At 42.2% G+C, this 19,001-nt stretch overlaps 1 protein-coding gene across 1 annotated transcript in view; it reads right to left on the reverse strand.

Annotated features, from left to right (window-relative positions):
- The window catches only part of MAPK8IP3 (mitogen-activated protein kinase 8 interacting protein 3), a gene marked incomplete at both ends in the record, with an annotated part of 70,400 nt that overhangs the window by 10,389 nt on the left and 41,010 nt on the right, over positions 1-19,001 (reverse strand). Inside the window, 15 exon segments of the mRNA XM_079542970.1 lie at positions 381-567; positions 1,195-1,380; positions 1,846-2,011; positions 2,931-3,092; positions 4,066-4,161; positions 4,994-5,120; positions 6,810-6,980; positions 7,431-7,487; positions 8,121-8,272; positions 9,925-10,006; positions 11,581-11,733; positions 12,642-12,699; positions 14,634-14,651; positions 16,087-16,144; positions 16,147-16,169. Coding sequence (XP_079399096.1) covers positions 381-567; positions 1,195-1,380; positions 1,846-2,011; positions 2,931-3,092; positions 4,066-4,161; positions 4,994-5,120; positions 6,810-6,980; positions 7,431-7,487; positions 8,121-8,272; positions 9,925-10,006; positions 11,581-11,733; positions 12,642-12,699; positions 14,634-14,651; positions 16,087-16,144; positions 16,147-16,169 — 1,696 coding nt within the window.

Genomic DNA, 19,001 nt, shown 5'->3' on the forward strand with positions numbered 1-19,001 from the left:
AGAATTCTGGGGCACTGACTATGCTTTCTTCATTATCTTTACAGACATCCAGAGTTACTGCTGGAATAAACAAATGATCACACATGGATCAAAAGCCCCTTTGGTAAGAACATTAAGTGCCTGCATATTTTGGAAGATCTGTCTAAATTATCATCAAGAGATCAAATAATTGCTCTTCAACAGCTGACACAATCTGCTGCTGCCTGAACTGCATTTATTTTATTTCTTCCTCCCCTCATCATTCCATCTGAAATACTACCTGGACACAAAACTGAAAAAAGTTTGACACTTTATGAGAAGATCAGGCTTGTTCTCATAAGCACCTTATGAAAACAGACCTGGTAGTAACTGAAGGGACACGTTGGCCCCAGACAGCCTACCCGTTCTGACGAAGAGGTGCCTGTGCAGGGACTGGGTCCGTAAATACGTGCTCTGTGAGGGGTCCAGAACGGGCTTGAACGGGCTCTGTCTCACTTGTACCATTCTCTGGCACCTCTGTAGCTTCTGTTGCTTCCTCTGTAGACTGAGATTGGTTGATCTTCCCATTGCAGACAGCAGCCACTTCACCTAGGTGACAAAGAACAGTGTGAGGTGCACATAGAGCAGGGGGACCAGGCTGAAAGCTAGCCAGAAAGAAATCCTGTTTTCATTTCTTTCACTTCATCCTTATTTGTAAATTATAATCAAACCCAAAGACTGCATCACAGACAGAAGCTCCTCCAGAGCGTCTGCTGCTCTGGGAGGAAAATAAAGGCAGTTTTCCAGCGAGGCACCACCCGAGTTTAATAGAATATCAAGAGTTCTCCAAGGCTACCCACAGTAGTGGGTAATCAGTAGTATGTAATCAGCAGTACATAATCAGCAAGAGCTTTATTACACTATCATATAAGCTTACATGACTAGAAGACATGGTTGAGAGGAAAAAGCAATTAGAAAAGGATTTAGGAGAGCTAACATCACCTGCTCAAAATATTCTGTTAACCTAACCCCACAACTAGGCTGTGGATCACTCAGAAAAGAATGGTTCTAAAGGAAAAAGTACCAAATGGCTTTGGATATCATGTACTGCATTAAGAAACGTCTTGAAATCTCTGGAATAGTTACACCAGAGGAGAAGGATGCAGCTGTAAGACCATAAGGTCACATGGAACTAGCTATTAATGGCTGCCATTAGGCTTTATATCCAAAACTCACTCTGTCCTTTGTCCAGCACAGGTGTGTCACCACGCGAGGAACAGTTGCTTCGTGGCACATTGCAGCGAGTTGCACAGCCCACCAGAGTGATTCCTGCCAAGACACCATCTGTTCCAGATGACTCTTCAGGATTTACATCGCCCTCCAGAAAGATCTCTCCTGGAGGATAATCACTCTCACTGGCCGCTGAAGGGCAAAGAACAGATTCTCCCATAAATCTAGCAGTCACTGCCAACCTATGCATCCCAGTAGTCCTGAGGTCACCGTATGGTTGGATGCTGGTACTCAGGGTTCACAAGCTCCAGGGAGGGACCACAGCACCAGCCAACACTGTAGTGAATCCCCTCATTCCAATGTCAATTATCACACCAGCTACAGAGCCCTCCAAACCTGAGCAAGGCTCACTCTTCTCCCCAAGAGTCATCCTTTGCATGCCAAAGGAATCACTTACTAAATGCTCAGAAGTGAAGAATCTCCACAAGATTCCACTAAGAAGAAGGCAAGCTCTGGAGTTATGCTTTTGAGGGACAATTACAGAATGCAGCAGCTTCCAAAGGCCAACTCTGAAGCGAAGATGCTACACTTGTCACTCCTTAGCTGAGCAAGTTGTGACCTTGTGCAGACCATGGCCAGTAGTGGAACATTACTTACCAGGGATGCTGGAGATGCAGAGCACATGAGCATTGCAGACAGTGAACTGGTCCACCACTGTGCCAGGCTGATTGGCATCAATGATTACAACTTTACTTGTTGACAGGGTACTGGTGAGGATCCAGACACGACTGGACGTGGCATCCATTTCATGGAACTCCTTTGCCTTCAGGAGAGCAAACACAGGCAGAATCAGCGCTCCCCTCAGATCAGACCGAGCATATTCCTGCTTGGCAAAGATCACAACACCAGTTCCAAAGATCCCACTCTCCTCTAGCTGGTGCAACAGAAGCAATGCAACTTTTCTTCACATTGCTGCACTTGTATCTGGAAGAGCAGCCAAAAGCCTGTATGGCTCCTAGGGCTAGGGGAACTCAGCCATTAATTTCTGAGCTATCTGACTAATATCACTGAACATTCACTTAGACAGAATACCATGAACCTGGGATGTGCTCAAGCTGTCAGCATAAGCAATCTGATCACAGACAGTGAGAGACAGCTGTGACAAAGTCCACAAACCAGGAAGGAGAAAATGTTGTATCTGTTGTATCTGTATAAATATCTGTACTCTGTAAGTGGGTCTTAAAAAACACTTAAGACAACATTTGAAAAAACAGAGCTGTAATAAAATCTCAAGAACTTCAATTTATGAACCAAATGAACTCACGAGCTTCGCTATGTCTACGTTCTTCTTGAAGCATTCTTTGCTGTTTGGTTTTGCATGGTTTTCTTTTTTCATTTATAGAGATGAGGACTCTCTAGTCTTCCTAGCAACTTCATGAGTCCTTATCTATCACTATTAGAATTTTTTTCAAAATTCCAAACGTTCCAAAAACTGACAGTCGAAAATTCCACCCCAAATGATTTATGATTTTATTATTATTATTATTATATATAAATAAATTTCACAAGAGTTTGTAAGAGAACCCCAAACTTCCCCAAATAGCCAATGCCTCTGAATGACTACAGCAGTAGCGACAGTACACGACTTCACCCAGAGCATTACATAATGCAAAAACAGTCAGAGAGACAAGGAATGTAAGAGATGGAATGAGAAATAACACTGAAGAAAAAAAAAATCTGACCTTTTTCTTTTCAGGAGATGTATGGTTACTTTTGTTGTTCTCACCCTCCACTTCCCGATCGCAGGTGAGAGGATCCCGTCCAGGATCCAGTTTCTGCCCATTCCCAGCCTCCTGCTCCAATGGTCTCCATCCAGTGAGATTGACTCCAGCTGCACACCAGAGCTAAACAACAGAAATGGAATTGTAAGCCCATGCTGCTTAGCACACAAACCCAACACCTGAAACACCAAGGTGGAAAAAACAACAGGTGATTGCTGATTTCTGCTAGGAGACCCAGTCAGACTAAATGGAGATAAGAAAAAGGATCTCTGCAACCTTGTGAAAACCATTATGATTTTTAACAGACGTGACTAACGTTTAAAGAAAATAAATATAAAAATCAGGCACATAACTGAAACAGGCTTCTGAAACATCCCCCGTCTGACCCTGGTGTTCCTAAGGTAGTGCAGCAAAGCAAGCAGGACATGGCAGCTGTTTCTAACTAGTTTGGGATACAGTAAGAAGCACTGAACTCAACCAAAGCTTGATGTCTAAAAATCAGCTCAAAATCTTGGTGAAGTTAATGACAGACTGCTTATTTGGAAACAACTATCTACAGCAGACAGATGTGCTACATACAGAAAGAGGATCATTTATTCTTAACTGCAATTCTACTGAAAATGTTCCAGTATTGATAGATACAGCTTCCCAGAAGACTCCCTTAGCTAATTTTGGCCTGTAATCAGTGATTCCTGATCAATGGTGGAACTCAAAGGAAGGGTGATGAAATGTGTTTTTGTTTTCACCAGCTCCTTTTCACGAATTTTTACATTGCTTTGTATTACACCTGTATGAGACTTACCAAAAGCCTTATTCCTAAGTATTAAATTGTTGATATTATGGAAGAGATGCCTCAAAAAAAAAAAAAACCCCAAAAAAGTAAGACAGATGTGGGACCTGGCACTGAGAATCAACTGATAATTATGTACGAGAGGTACTTTTCCCCACATATGCTAGAAATTACTATTTCCAAAAAAGAAGCAGAAGATAACATTTGAAATGAAAAAAATGCAGACTGTCATAAAAATTGCATAGTTTGCAAATAAATTCTGCTTATTCCATGCCCCTTTCTGTACTGAAATGTCATGCAACATACCTTCATGGTTGGGTCCTTCTCTACAAGTGGGCGACAATATACAGGCACAGGGACATTTTTCATGCGAGTATCTTCCTGACCACCATTGGGGCTCAGCTGTGGGAAAGAGAAAACAGAAAAGACAGTACCAGGGCATAAACACCAGGCCGTGGCACTGTCAGAGCTCTGACCAACAGGGCAGACCACGCTTCTGCTTCAGAGGTGGTTGCCAATAGCAGCTGTTGCTTCATCTGACATCATGTATGAAAATGTCCCTCCCCACAGGGATGGGAACTTGAGAGACCATCTCTCTCCCCATGGTACGGTGTCCCACGTACAGCCAGCCAAGGCTGTACACTGCGCTGATGAAAGACAAAGGTTTTGTTGGAGTTCACTCCCTGTGCAGAGGCAGAACACTGGCATTCTTTTCCATCGTAGCCTGAAATGCATTCAATTCCACCGCACTCTTCTCAGGCGATTTCTGATCAGAGTTATATGAGCCACAGGCCAAAAAATGAGACTGATGACTGCTTTTTGTTTGTTTTACTAAAGAAGAGAATGGGGAACAAACTGTACTGCATTTGGCTTTTAAACTGAACAATCAGTAGAGTTCTCGTAAATAAAATAGCTGATGTTGAAACTCAATAACGAAGGAAATGAAAACAAGGATTGGACTTTGGACAAAGAGCAGCTGCTGTAGTTCTAGCCTAGGTTCTTTCCGTACCTTCAAAAAGAAAAATTATCTCCTGTTTACTTTGGTGGAGATACAGAAAAAAATTCATTTATTCTGTGCTTGCAATTATCACACAGAAAATTACCACCTACACAATACCTCAACTGGAATATTTAACAATTACGGCTAAGGTTACCAGAGGGAGAGCCAGGTCTTCAGAGTTTCACTACGAGGGATGAAGTCTGCACCCCCTGTCTCTCTGGGCATGGTACCTACCTGCTTGTACTTGGCAGGGAGGCTCCAGCCGCAGGCCTGCAGCCGCCCATCATCGTTCCGCACGTGCTCCCGGACCTGGCGGTACTGCTCCCGCTTCTGCTCGCGGCGTGCCGAGGACGTGCAGTCACTGAGGAGAGAAGCAGCAGCGTTACTTCTCAGCCTAGGGTTAAAAACACGGGCAGCTGTCCCTTAACAGGGCAGTACAAATTCAGGCAAAAAGTCTAAGAGTGCAAAGCAGCTTCGGTCCGTCTTTGCACAGGGAGAAAAGGAGATGCAGGAAATGAGAGAAAAACTGTTTTGAAGCAGACAGCACTCAGCAGCCCTAATCTCCAATGCCTTGTAACCTGAAAGATGCACCAGACCAAACTGATCATCTCCACTTCAATGTTCCATGAGCCCTTTGGACACAGCATCCACCTTCCATACGACTAGCTATGAGATTCTATCCATTTCTGCTTAGCTGTTACAGTTTCCTGACCTAATGTCTCCATGAGGAATGTGTTTTGATCTCTTCCCTCCTCCGTTGTATTCAACTATTTATTTTTACGTCCATTTTAAACTTTGCTGACAGGGAAAATATGCACTAATTGCTTTTGAAACTGCTGGTTTCAACACAATGAATTCAGCTTTGGCAAAGGTAAGACAAAACATCAGTCAGCTCTTAGGATGTGTTTTCATATAAACAAGATTTGTTTGAGTATCAGTTCCAGCTTTCAATAGGTTTTTAAATAACCATTTCAAGGTATGAACAACAGCAGCAAAAAGATCCAGGCCAAATTCCACACACGGAATGACACACATTCTTAAAATAAATCCCATCAAACTTATTATACTTCAAAAATTATAGTTCAACTATACTTCAATTATTATATTTAAAACGTAATTTCAAGCTTTAAAAATATACTTAAAACAAACTCCTAAGACAAAACATTTCCCAGCACATGCTTCTTCCCTTGGAGAGAGGAGGAGAAAACAGCTTCTAGCAGCTGTTAGCCACAGCACTTCATCTAGTATTAAAATGCCCTCAGAAACCGCACAACGGCTGCAGTATGGTAGCCAGATAAGATGAATGGAAGAAAAGCAGTGGGCATTTATAAAATACAAATTCACCCTCCTAAAGATATTTTTTACCTACAGAAAATCTGTGTACAGCTGGTTACTGACTTTCCAGTCAAAACTTCATACTGCAGACACTACATGTTGCAGTTTATCATTACATTCTCCAAAGCCCTTCCACACAAACACAGCACATACAAAACTGTACCACCTTGTAGTTGTAGAACATATCCATCCTGAAATTACATACAGAACTGAAGATTTTTTTCCCCTCATGTCAGAGAAATAAAGGACAGAGAGAAAGTGCTGCGGTAGCAGTATTTAGAGGCTCTTCTAAAGGAAAATGAAAACCAAATATTGAAAAAGAAATGTGCTGTTGAGAGAACTTGTCTTCACTTGACGTGTTGGCTGATGGGGTTGGGCAAGACTGTCCCCAGCCCATTGCCCAGTGCTGCCACACACTACCACAGAAGCCCTACTTCATTTTCTCACATGATGTGCAAACAGCAGGGCACAACCAGGGCTGAGGCAAACCCTGAGGCCAAAAGTGGTCTCTGCTGATATGAACCATCACAGCCCAGAAAATCACAGCAGTCGTACTTTCAGAGAACAAAACTGCTGCCACTTTGCTGAGCCTATCCACGCAGTAATCAATGAGTTAACACCACACACAAATGTGCGTGGTTTTTTTTCCAGTGGAAAACAGCTTGTTATAAGAAAAAGTTGGGGGACCTGGCTTGGGACACAGCACGTAACTCACTCCTCAGGGAAGAACTCCAGGGTGCGGCTGCCAGAGGAGATCTGGCACATGGTGTGACTGCGTCGCTGGCTGAACCCTGCTGTGGTTGGAGACTTGTAGTGGATGTTCACAGATGGGTAGGTCCTCTTTGCTGGTGGGGGACTTGAGGAGGAACTGAACAGACGGCTGAAGCTAAGGACAGGAAAAGGCCAGTGTGAGAAAAGGAGCCCAGGGACACAACATACCACAGACACACAACAGAGGTGCCAACAGCTGCTTTAAGCTCTTCATGAAAACTGCCCTACTTCTGTTTGATCAACATAAGGTGTTTTTAGCTTTAAAAAACAGGTGCCTTCTGAAAAACCTCCTTTATTAAAAAAGATTCTGAGTGTACGTATGTTTCCATCCCAGGTCAAGCAGAACCCTTTTCAGCTTGTGAAGCAAAATTGAGAGGGATGTTCAGATCTGATCTTAATTTCGCTAAGGACAAAGAAAGCCCTTGCAGGCAAAAGGGTTCAGCTAACACGAGTTTCAACTGACTTCTCATTAATATGAGAGCAAGAGTCTACTAAGCTGCTGTAGAAGTAGAAATGGCAACATTTCCCCTTTTCTTCATTTCACATAGTTCACCAAAGAACTTACAACTGCCAAATGGTGGACTTCTTCTTCTCCTGGACGGACGGGTGCTCACGGGAAGCTCTAAGAACAAATACAAAAGAATCATTTTAATTTCAGAATCTTTTACCGAAATTTCTGCCAAACAACCTAAAATTCAACCAATCAGCAGGCAATTTGCACCAAGGAAGCCATGTCACAACTCAGAATTCATTTTAACACAGAGCAAATGACACACAGTCATTTTAATGAAGGGATATCCAATTGCTTTATATTTCAATGTTAACATGAAGTGCAAATAAATGTTCTCAGATCAGTGCTTTATCAACTCCCTTTCACAGTATCACTGCCACAGTATCAGTCTGGTAATTATAAACTCTAATCCTAACCCAAACCCCAGCATTACAGTCCTTGAAAGCCACCGCCAAAGGAACTAATTAGAAGCAAACCTTTTCCTGACAGCTTTTCTGAGCTTAAGTAGCACAAGAAACTATCAAGAGAAACAGCTGCCCTGTGTCTCCAAATAATAACGGTAACTCTTGATTTGCAGCCCAGGATCAGCAATAAGAGAGAAAGTATTAGGTATGAGAAGAATCTAGTTTGGAAAACATTCAGCACATCTTCCGTATCTTATTAAGGGCATTAAGGCTAAAAGCAAAAGGTGCAGCGTGAGCAGGCTCTGTCCTGAAGGGATGTTGCACCAACATCCATCCTCACCTGATCATTTCAGTCCACCTGACAGCCTCCTGGAGCTCCATCAACCTCTCTTTGTATTGATTGCGCTCCATCAGAACCCGGGCCATTTCTACACGGGTGAAGCGCCGGCGCTGAGCTATGGGAATGTTGTCCTGCAGAGGGGAGGAGCACTGCTTCAGCCAACAAAAGATGGAAGGGGATTGATGTTAGTACAGGGCAAGTCAGGAGACAGAAAGACATACCGGTTAGTGCTCTTCCTTTTCTGCTTGATTACACCCCTCCCCATCCCACACCTTTCCCGAATGAGGCACTAACTCCAGACAAATGATTTCCAAACTATGGCCCATGGACATCTGGGTTCTGAAAACCCAGGGAAAACAGAACTAGAATCACCACCAAATTGAAGACCTTACCCAGGGAACATTGCCATGAAGGCGCTTTGGTAATCTGCAAGAGCTTTTGAGAACTGACAGCAGTCCATTGGTCCATAAAGTTTGGAAACCAAAGTTTTAGTGAAAAACATTCAGTAGCAAATTCAGCGACAAGCAGCAGAGAGCAGAAGATAATGTTATCTCTCCCCTCTGGAGGGCTAGGCAGAAGGCATTCTGTTAGCATGCACTGATAAAGGCAGAGGGCACATGAAACTAAAGAACAACTTTCTCCTTCCTGGTGACAAAATCTGGCTTCCCAAAGAAAGCAAACATGGCTGCAGCACTTCACAAGCACAACCTGAAAATTTTCCTATCTACCTACATTCTAACCAGAGTAATTTTACCTCAGTTTAATCAGGAGAATTAGGCTAGAACTGAACTTAGTTCTATACTTTTTACAAAGGAAGAACAGAGTTATATTAAAAAGAAATGTATCCAATTTATCTTTAAGGTGAAGTTGCACAGGGCCCTGGGCAACCTGACCTACAGCCTGATATAGTGGTTGGCAAGCACAGGGAGGTTGGAACTAGATGATCTTTAACATGCCTTCCAACCAAAGCCATTACACAGTTCCATGGTTCTGATCTCCTACCCTAGCAGAGGAGACATTTACAGAGGAAACTCTCTTACTCTCTGGTTTGCTTTATTTTTGACTACGGTGCACTCTGCTGCAAAGCCTCAAACTCAGCCAAAACAGGAGGAGAGCACCGAGCCTTCTCTGCCTGTAACAAGTACAGGCTTATGTAAAAGTAAACAGGACAAAAAATAACACTGCAAGATTGGAGCTTACAAAACTATGAAAAGAAGGTAGTTTCTGCTGAAAAGCTGGCAATATAACCTGAGTTTCACTGCACAAAGTCCTCATGGTTTACAGCTTCACTGCCAACACGAGATTAACTCTTCTGGGGAAGCCTGACCATCACTAGATTCTGTGAGAAAGCTCACCATACACTATGCTGTCTGGCATTCAAAACTGAGGAAAACCAGGTAAAATGGAAAGGTGCTGAGTTGGGCACAGCTCTAACAGTGGTGATTTAAAACCACTCTGTGCACTGCGTTGTCACTCTGTCAGCTGCTGCTCTTTGCCAAACTATAGTTTGCAAATTATATGCAAAGGTAATTACATGACAACAACTTGCAATTCAGCAGATCTGCTCTCATCCTTAACAAAGAAACATTCTAGAAACATTTAGATATTGCAGTAAGGGACATGGTTTAGGGAGAAATATTAGTGGTAGGTGGGCGGTTGGACTGGATGATCTTGGAGGTCTTTTCCAACCTTGGTGACTCTACGAAAGACAGATCAGTGTGCATCTCAAGAACTTTACATCAATTATTACAGTATGAGCATATAAACCCCCTTTCCCCGCAGGCATTTTAGTAATGTAATATACCAATTCTGTACAGAGATAGCTGCTTACATCCTCCACCTCTTCTTTGGGCTCTCGTCGGGCAACAATCGCTTCAGATTTCACTCTAGGAAACAGGAAGAAATGCATCGAACCAGCAAGTGATACTGTGACTGCACCTGGTGGGCTGACTGCATCAGAAAGAAACTGTTTTCCAACTGTGAGTAACACTAACAAATAGCTTCTGAGCTATTCTTCCTCACTCTTGCAACACGTTTCTGAGAACAGCTTCACTGACATCATCCCCTCTCTTTGGAAAACCTGATTTAAGCACTGGGCTCCAACATATGGACCACTGGGACAGACCTGTTTCAAAGCCATATTTTATACTCAAATGTTTGTTGAGATCTTAACAACGTAAAAAGTGAGCTGTTACCAGCAATTAATGTTGGTTTAAGTTCTTTTGGGCTGCTTCTCTTTCCAGTGTAGTAAAAAAGCCTCCAATATGAAGGGCAGTTTGCCATCACAGCAAAGAAATGAATCCCAAGTATAAATAAATACAAATTTAAAGTATTTATCTGAATACTTTTAATTTACTTAAGCCTCATAATGAGGGTCAGTCCCATTTGAATCACATGCACTTTTATTAGCAAGGAAAACAAAAAAGCCATCCTTATTTCCTAGTAAAGCACAGTGGACAGTTAAAAGTCCGCATCCATGCTGCACAGCGTATTTTATGTATTACATAACACACCAGGAGACTCAAAAAGGCATTTTCAAAAAATCAGATCTATTTCCACTGCTGGTAAGATCACCTTCACTTCAGACATTCTGAACACTGAAGAAACCAGACTGTGCTGTTGTCAGAGACTCTGTGCTCAAGAATTTAAAAAGAACAGAGGCAACTTTCCAGATTCAAGATGCAAAATAAACACTGTCCTCTGAATCTGAGTGTCACAGTGCAGCTGGTACAGCTAGTTAAAATGCAGTTATGTAGCCTGGAGATCAATGGGGCATCTGTAGCTTTATGGAAGTGAAAACTTCCCAGGCTTTGTAGGCATTCAGGTTTAGGTTTCTCTAGTTTGAGTGGAAAAATAAGAAATGGAATCTGTCCAAATGCCACCTCTGTGCAGAGCTCTAGAATCTCCTCTCCCTCTTCTTATTCTTAATGTGAACAATGAGACAATTAACAATACTGACATTTAAACACTGTTTGTGAGAATCTGCACTCGTTCTTTCATTAAATGAATGGGCATTCATGCCTCTCAGCACAATCTTGGCCACCAACAGGATCAAGTTCCTGACAGTTTTCTGCAAAACTACTGGTTCAGAAATTCCTTTGTTGTTTGTTTGTTTTAAATTGCAAACTGAAATGCTGACAACTTCACTCTGGGAAGCCTAGATTTGCAACCACTGTGATGGACCCCTAATATTGGAGGGGAAAATTCTGTAGATTTTCTAAGGTTCAAAAATTCGTTTCAAACTAAGAAAAGCAATCTAAGAACACCAGGAATATCTCAGCCACATACTATCAGCCTTGAAATGCTCTGTAAGCTACCTCTGAATTCTAACACTAATGCCCATGAATGAAATGCAGAAAAGCTGACTGGCACAAGTTTCACTCTCAGGTCCCCTCACAGAGGCTGTGAGTTCATCACTCAGGTTCTCCCAGATCTCTGACACAGCATGGGAACCACTCACCTTTTCAGCTCTTCCTCCAGCTCCTTCACTCTGGTTTCCATTTTGGTTTTGGCTTGCTTTGTTGCCTCAAGCTCTCCCTTCAGTACTTCTTGTTCTCCAGACAATTGGTCCACCTTGGCAATCAAATCATTCTTCACAACGTTCAAAGCATTTCTTAAAGGTGTGAAAGGGACAATAAGCAAAAATGCCATAAGCTGTCCATAAGAGAAACCTGAAACTAAACTCACAGGCATTACAAGGAAACCTGAAATGAGCATACTGAAATAAGTTCAGACTATAAGTCATGAAAAAGCACATCTTGCAGAAGAACGTAACTGGTCAGGATGAGGTCTGTCCAGTTCTGCTTTCTGACTGATAGAACAACCTCAGGTGCTTCATAAAAGATGCAGAAAGCACACACAGGGCAACTTAACAGCTGCACGAAATTGAAATCTATTTAAAGAGAATTAAGTGCTGAAACATACCTTTCAGAACCTACGTTATTTGTAGTTGTTGATAGCTGGAGATGATGGTGACATACTTCAGCATTCCCAACCACTTCCGAAGTATCTTAAAATCTTTAAAATGAGCAGCTTCCCATCCTAACTTCTACAGTTACCACCCTTAGGATTACTTCTCCTTCCTCTTCATGGCTGCTTAGCCATTCCTTAGTATCTAGCTTGCCAGCCTTTCCCAAAGGATAAGCAAATTACATTGCCTCACTTTTCTTTATCAACTATTAAATCTTTGAAAATTCTTCTCAACAGTAATACAAGTTTATTTTCAATTAGTAAATCTTGCAAATAAAAACTTCAAAGTGACACAGACCCACCCAGACTCCTGCTGAAGTTAATGAAAGAAAAGCCTACCACTGATTTCAGGTGGGATAAGAGCCCATCAGGAAAACTGCTCAGGAGAGGAGTTTCTCTTCTACATTTCAAAGCATAACAAGCATTCAAGAGAGCCTGCCAGATACACCAACAAGCCACAGTGAGGCTGGAGTTCTAGCCACAACCTTATTTGTGATGGCATCTCAATGATATAACCAGGCAGGCGGTTCAGAGCACACAACAGTTTCTTACTTGGTCTCCAGTAGCTGTGAGTTCTCCAACAGCAGATTGCCCACTTCTTTGCCCATTCCTGAAAAAACAAAAAAAGTCAAGCAGTTTTCATCTGTTCTCCTTAGGGTATGGAGCTTGCGTGGCATTGACTGACTCATGCTTGAGGAAGAGAAATCATTTTGTTAGGCTTCCCTACAGCCAGATTCATCCACTTGAAAGGCTTCCTATTACCAACCTTCCACCGTGGCAGTATTAAAAGGACTTCAGATCGTCCAATGCTCTACTATTTACCTTGAACAACTTTCTTTCACAGGGGTTTACAGTTTGAAGTCTCAGGCCCATGACTTAAGGATCACTCCCAAAAAAGCACCTAGATCAGACATACTGCACTTTGGGTAAGAACACACGAGGGCTGCAGCACACAGGTCAGGTAGCTCCAAATCTTTCAGAGTGCATGCAAAGTGTATAGATTGAATTTAGTAAAAATGAACTGAAAGGAATTTAGGGACCAAACGCACAGGAGAAGTGCTCCCTGCTGCCAGGAACTTGCTGGGTCCCAGGACCTGCTTCTATTTTACAAATAGATACAGAGGGTACTGTTTTTTTAAGGGACAGTGCTGAGTGTTGCAGCTAGTTTCTCAACACAGGCCCCAGGGAACAAAAAGGCATCACAACCATCAGTGTTTGTGCTGAAGTGCTCCTCGTCCTGCCCTCGAACTGCCTATCCCTTTACAGCAAAGGCATCAACATTTTCCACAATTGTTATTTGCTGATAAATATTCACAATAAAATAAAAACAAAATAAACTTTAAGTTAATGGAAGTTAGAGAAACATGACGGCATACAAGAAGTGAGCACACATCACGACACTCCAACAAAATAAATCCTCTTCCCACAGTTAGATGGCATGAAGTTATGATGGCAAAAGCAGATTCCCAGCAGGAAGGAATAAGAAGCAGCATTTTCAAGTTTTTCTTTGTTTGTTTTTGTTTGTTTTTTTAAATCAGTAGAAAGATAATTAATCACTTTGATGTTTCAGGCAATGTATTCTTGGTGTGTCAAGGAATACTGCAAACAAAAATGTGAAAACTGAAGTGTACTTTTGGCTTGGTAAGGTGGATGAGCTAATACCCTTTTCTTCCATGGCATATACGTTGTTCCTAAAATCCAGAGGTCATACAATACAATACAGACATCAGTTTATTAAATACTTCTCTTGTTCCTTTTGAATGATTCTACAAAAGATCAAATACGTATTTAACTAGTAAGACATTAAAATGGCACAAGGATCCTGTGAGTGCTGAGGGACATTGTCATCCTCATGGCTTGGTTTTTCTGTTGTTGGTGGGATGGCCAATAACAGTTTGCCTTCTCATCTACGAGCAAGGTAACACTCGTGAGTCTGCCTCTGGGAGAGAAAGGAACTGTGGTGCAGAGGGTCAGCTGTTACCCCAGAACTGCCTAATTAGTGTGTGGCCCAGTCCCAGCCCGATGCTTTAACCAGTGAGAGCTCTGAGGGACTGATCTTTCAATGAAGAAATGGATGAAGCCATCCTACAGCCACAGAGTGAGACACTATGAGATAATCTCGTGCAAGCTGTAACAACAAAGCCCCACTCATGAGAAAGAAAAAAGGCACTGTGGAGTGGCTAAAAGGAGAATTCTTTACTCTTTGTCGCGTGGAACAAAGGAGGGAGCCATTCATCACTGTGCACCTCCTATAGCCAGGCAAATAGTGTGAAGCATCAAAGTGGATAATCAACTATATCAAGGGAAAGAAGAGAATTCCCAGATCACAACTATGGACCAGCTGCATCCTGCTTCTTGGAGAGGTGACCATCACACACACAAAAAAAAAAAAAACAACAAAAAAGAACCCCACAAACCAAGGTAATGCAAGACATATGGGGGAGATGTTGAGTGGATGAAAGAAACTTTAAAATAAAAAACGCATGGTTAAAAGAAGAAAAAAAAGAAAAAAAGAAAAAAAAAGAAAAAAGGCCTTCGCCTTACCAAAGAAATCATCCCGTACTATGAGGACCATCCCATACGAGAAAGGGAACAGAAAGATAGGGGGGCAAAGGGGAAAAAAGGAAGAGAAAAAAGCAGCCATTAAGTACCAATCTGTAAATAGCAAACAGAGCAGCTCATCAGCATGTGCAAACGTGTGTGGTGCCAGTATATGTGATGCTCAGCATAAACTAACATACATCTTGTTTAGCTGCAGCCTGGCCTGATGGAGATTTATGCCTGAAAGTTCAGGACAAGTTCAAGATGAACTCATTTTTTCTTCCATCTTCATCATTTACCCTGGACTGAGTATCTTTGTGCTTTCCAACCCCACCACAACAGCAATTCAACAGACGTAATGAATAGGGTGAAAAAAGGACAGGGGCAGGAGAAAAAACAAAAGGGGTGGGATATCAAAGCTGTTATCTGGCCTTTTTGCACAGACCCAAATCCACTTTACTACTGAGATAAATTCCAGTGCCACTTCAGTGGGAGAGTTTCTGAGAAAAAAAAAAAAACATGAAAAAGTGGCTTACAGTAACAGTACAAACAATCTGAACTAAGAGAAAGGATGATGCCATCGCTCCTTTTGTAACCTTACAGACCCAACATCAGGAGGTGCTGTGTAGAGGAATGTGACAGAGCTCATCACTGCACAGTATTACGCTACAGATTTTGTACCGTATCAACCCAAGTCACCTACCCTTATTACAGGTTGAACTTCATTCAGTTTGCACTGAAATCAAGAGAGATTGCCTTGATCTCATCTGATTTTTTATCAGCACCCAAGTGCATTTAATAGAAAGGTGAAAATTCTGCAATTTAGGGCCTGCTGACCTTTGTATGGCATGAAAGGCAACAGAGGTAGCACTTCAAACTCCTATCAAAAAGACAAAACTTTAAAATAACCTGTGGCTCTGCCACTCTCTTCCCCAGAAGAAAGTCTTTATTTCCACTGCAGCTGTGGCAGAAGAGGGTCTGTATTCATTAAGAAACTCATGTGGGCACCATGTGAGCAGAGGGACTCCTCAAAGCCTTGTTCACTTGAAGAAAAGTGATAAACTAACTTAATTATGTGCTCAGCTGAGCTCTGATCAGAGCACAGCACTTGCCCTAAAAAAAGGCACTTTGCACCCCAAAGCAAAGGAAAGGTGCGGTGTGGTTTTCTCGAGACCTTGAGAGACGGACCAGTGCAATATAAGGGAGCAAACCTGCAGAAAGCTACACAAAAAGTGGATCAAAAAGCAGCAGACACATGAACACAAAGCAGGGATGTCCTACTGCCCAGGGACCCGCCAGTGCAAGGAACCAAGCAAGGCAAAGGTGGGAGAAAGTCAGCAAAGCCAACCGTGATTGGACAAGAGCAGGGGAGTATCACACGTGTATACCATGTCATTCAGTCTCAACGAGGTAAAAACAAACAAGAAAGGAAACTGAGCAGAGGAGAGATACACACCTGAGAACTCCCCTATGGGCCATGTCCAGCGAAGCACAGAGAGACAAGGGAAAAAAGGAAGTGAAAAAAGGATCGATCAGTGACTGAAACCAACCAAATTAAAATTTTGTTTTAAAAAAAATAAATTAACAATGATTCAGCCATTTCAATGTCAAAAGGCATGAAATAGTAAGGACAGGAACTGCCATGACTGTAGGAGGCACGACTCCACATACAGGACAAAAGAAATCAAGGGGAGGTAACCCATGTTATAACTGCAACCACATGCTTCAGCTACCCCCAGTATGCAAAAGACAGTTGCATTTTACAACATCTTTTTCCCTACAGCAGTGCCAGGACTCAGTTTGATAATTTCATTTCAACTTCTGTATAGAAAAACAGTATTTGTATGCATGAACTTACCACTAATGTAAAACCTGCTGTCTGCACCATAAAACACCGGTTACATGAAGTGAGATTTTAACCTCCATAGCAAACACAGGTGGGCATCCTAACTCTAAAAGAAAGGACTTCCTAGTGCCCATAACCCAACTGTTAGTCCTCCCCCGTGTCCGGAGTACTGGGATAACGAATATCAGGAAAGGGGATATGACAGAAAGGAGGAACTACCCATGAGCAGCTGGTAAGAAATGCAATTAATAAGTAAACAGGCAGGAAAGCAGCCAACTAGATGATGAGAATATTCCAAAGGCTGTAGTGAGAAAGAAGGGAATTACAACTGTACACTAGAAAATGTTCTCATTCCACGTATTTCTCCAGAATCCTACACAAACTAATGTCATCTACCTGGACCTGTGAAAGGATTTTTACATGGCCCCAATACACCGAATCGTATCTCCAACTTGGAGAGCTATGAATTTGAAAGCTGGACCGTCCAGCGGATAAAGAATTGGTTGGATGGTCGCAGCCAGAGGGTTGCTGTCAACAGCTCTATGTCCAGGTGCGGACAGATGACAAATAGTGTTCCTCAGAGGCCTATTGTGGGTACTCTTTCACAGCGTTATCAGTGACACAGATAATGGGATCAAGTGCATCCTCAGCAAGCAGAGCAGCACAGCTGACACAACAGAAGGAAGGGACGTCATCCAGAGGAATCTGGACAGGCTTGAAAAGTGAATAATTTTGAACCAAAAGAGGGGAGATTTTAGGTTAGATTTTAGGAAAAAATTATTTAGAGAGTGGTGAGGCAATGGCACATCTGCCCAGAGAGGCTGTGGATGCCCCATCCCTGGAGGTATTCAAGGCCAGGTTGGATGGGCCCTGGGCAGCCTGATCTGATGGGTGGCAACCCTACCCATGGCATGGGGGTTGGAGCTTGATAATCTTTAAAGTCCCTTCTATCCCAAGCCATTCTATGATTCTATGATGATTTGTGTAGAGCAGTATTAGAACAAGGGGGAAAAGTAGATTTTATATTTCAAAATTGCAATGAAGAGTGCCAATTTTCTTGTGCCAATGTTGGCAGTACTATTCTTTAGATCTCTTCAGAGATCTATTCTTCAGACATTCTTAGTGCTTTCTGTAGTTCAAAGCAAAGAAAAAGAAGTTTGAATCTCATTTCTCAGTCAGAGAAGCATGAGCTCTCAGATCTCTCTTTGCCTTCCTTTAAACAATCCTGGCAACACATGTTCACGTTAAAGAACACTTTCAAGAAGGCAGAGCTGGCAGCCAGATCTCAACAGAAGAATCAGTGTGATTGACAATTCTGTCATGAAACTCACTGAGCTAGCCAATTTAATCACAATCCAGATCTCAAAAGGAACTGGAAGAAGCCTTCCTATTCTGCTAGCCCACCATGCCGTCATCTGCAAGTTTTTCTTGCTCTTCTCAAATCAGAAAATTATCCCAGAGAAGAGTGCAGAAAAACTGGCAAATTACATGTCACAGCATCTCTGCTGAGAAGATGATAACCAAGGTTTAATATACTTCTCTTCTGTAAGTGAGCTGGGAACACAAACTATAAAGAGAAATTCTTTCTGAAGAGTTTTAGAATTCTTCACCATTAGCAGATTCATCCTTCTACTTCATTCCTAAAGAACTGGTAAAAAGAGGAGCCATTCAGGACTAAAAACATACAGACTGACACAACTTTAATACTACTCCCTTTGACACTGTAGAGGGTATTGTATACACACAGTACACTGTATACACATCTCTAGGATGGGGGAAGAAAATGTGCACATCTTTTCCATTAAGCATTTAATTCATGCATGGATAGTTAAGCTACTCAGACAAACCTCTCAAATGCTCAGATTAAAATGTATTTTAGGTGTTTCACACTTTCATATTTTGTCCAGAATACTTCAAAAATGAAGAACAGAAAAAAGAATGTCAACTTCAGTAAGGCTTGAAATGTGTGCACCATTCAAAGGAAAACTAACAGATGCAAAATACCAGAAACCTAACAACAGCAGTGTAAGCTGGAGATGTTTTCTGTGCTTAACAAAGAGGGGAGTAGAGATTTTTATTTCCTAAGCAAAAACAAATCGAAGGATTAAGCAATCTCCCTTTTTTCCCTGTGTATTTGGGCATCCCTGTGTATAAGGACAAGCTATCTCTGTGTATCATAGAATCATAGAATGGTTTGGGTTAGAAGGAATCTTGAAGATCATCTAGTTCCAACCTTCCTGCCACAGGCAGGGACACCTCCCACCAGACCAGGTTCTCACAGCCCCATGCAGGGCCATGGGCAGTGCCAGACCCTCACCACCCCTTGAGTAAAGAATTTCCTCCCAAGGAAATAACCTTATGCTTAAATTTAAAAACTTGGTATGTACATATTGATAGTTTCGGCTTTAGGTGGAAAGGAAATTGATCTTCACGAGCCGTACTTACGTTCAAAGTCTCTGTATAATTTTCTTAGAAGAGGTAACTGCCAAATAACAGATGACTCAAGATGTCTACAGATGTCTGGG

This window comes from Tetrao urogallus, assembly GCF_951394365.1.
Source record: "Tetrao urogallus genome assembly, chromosome: 15".
In the NCBI taxonomy this organism is placed as follows: Eukaryota; Metazoa; Chordata; class Aves; order Galliformes; family Phasianidae; genus Tetrao; species Tetrao urogallus.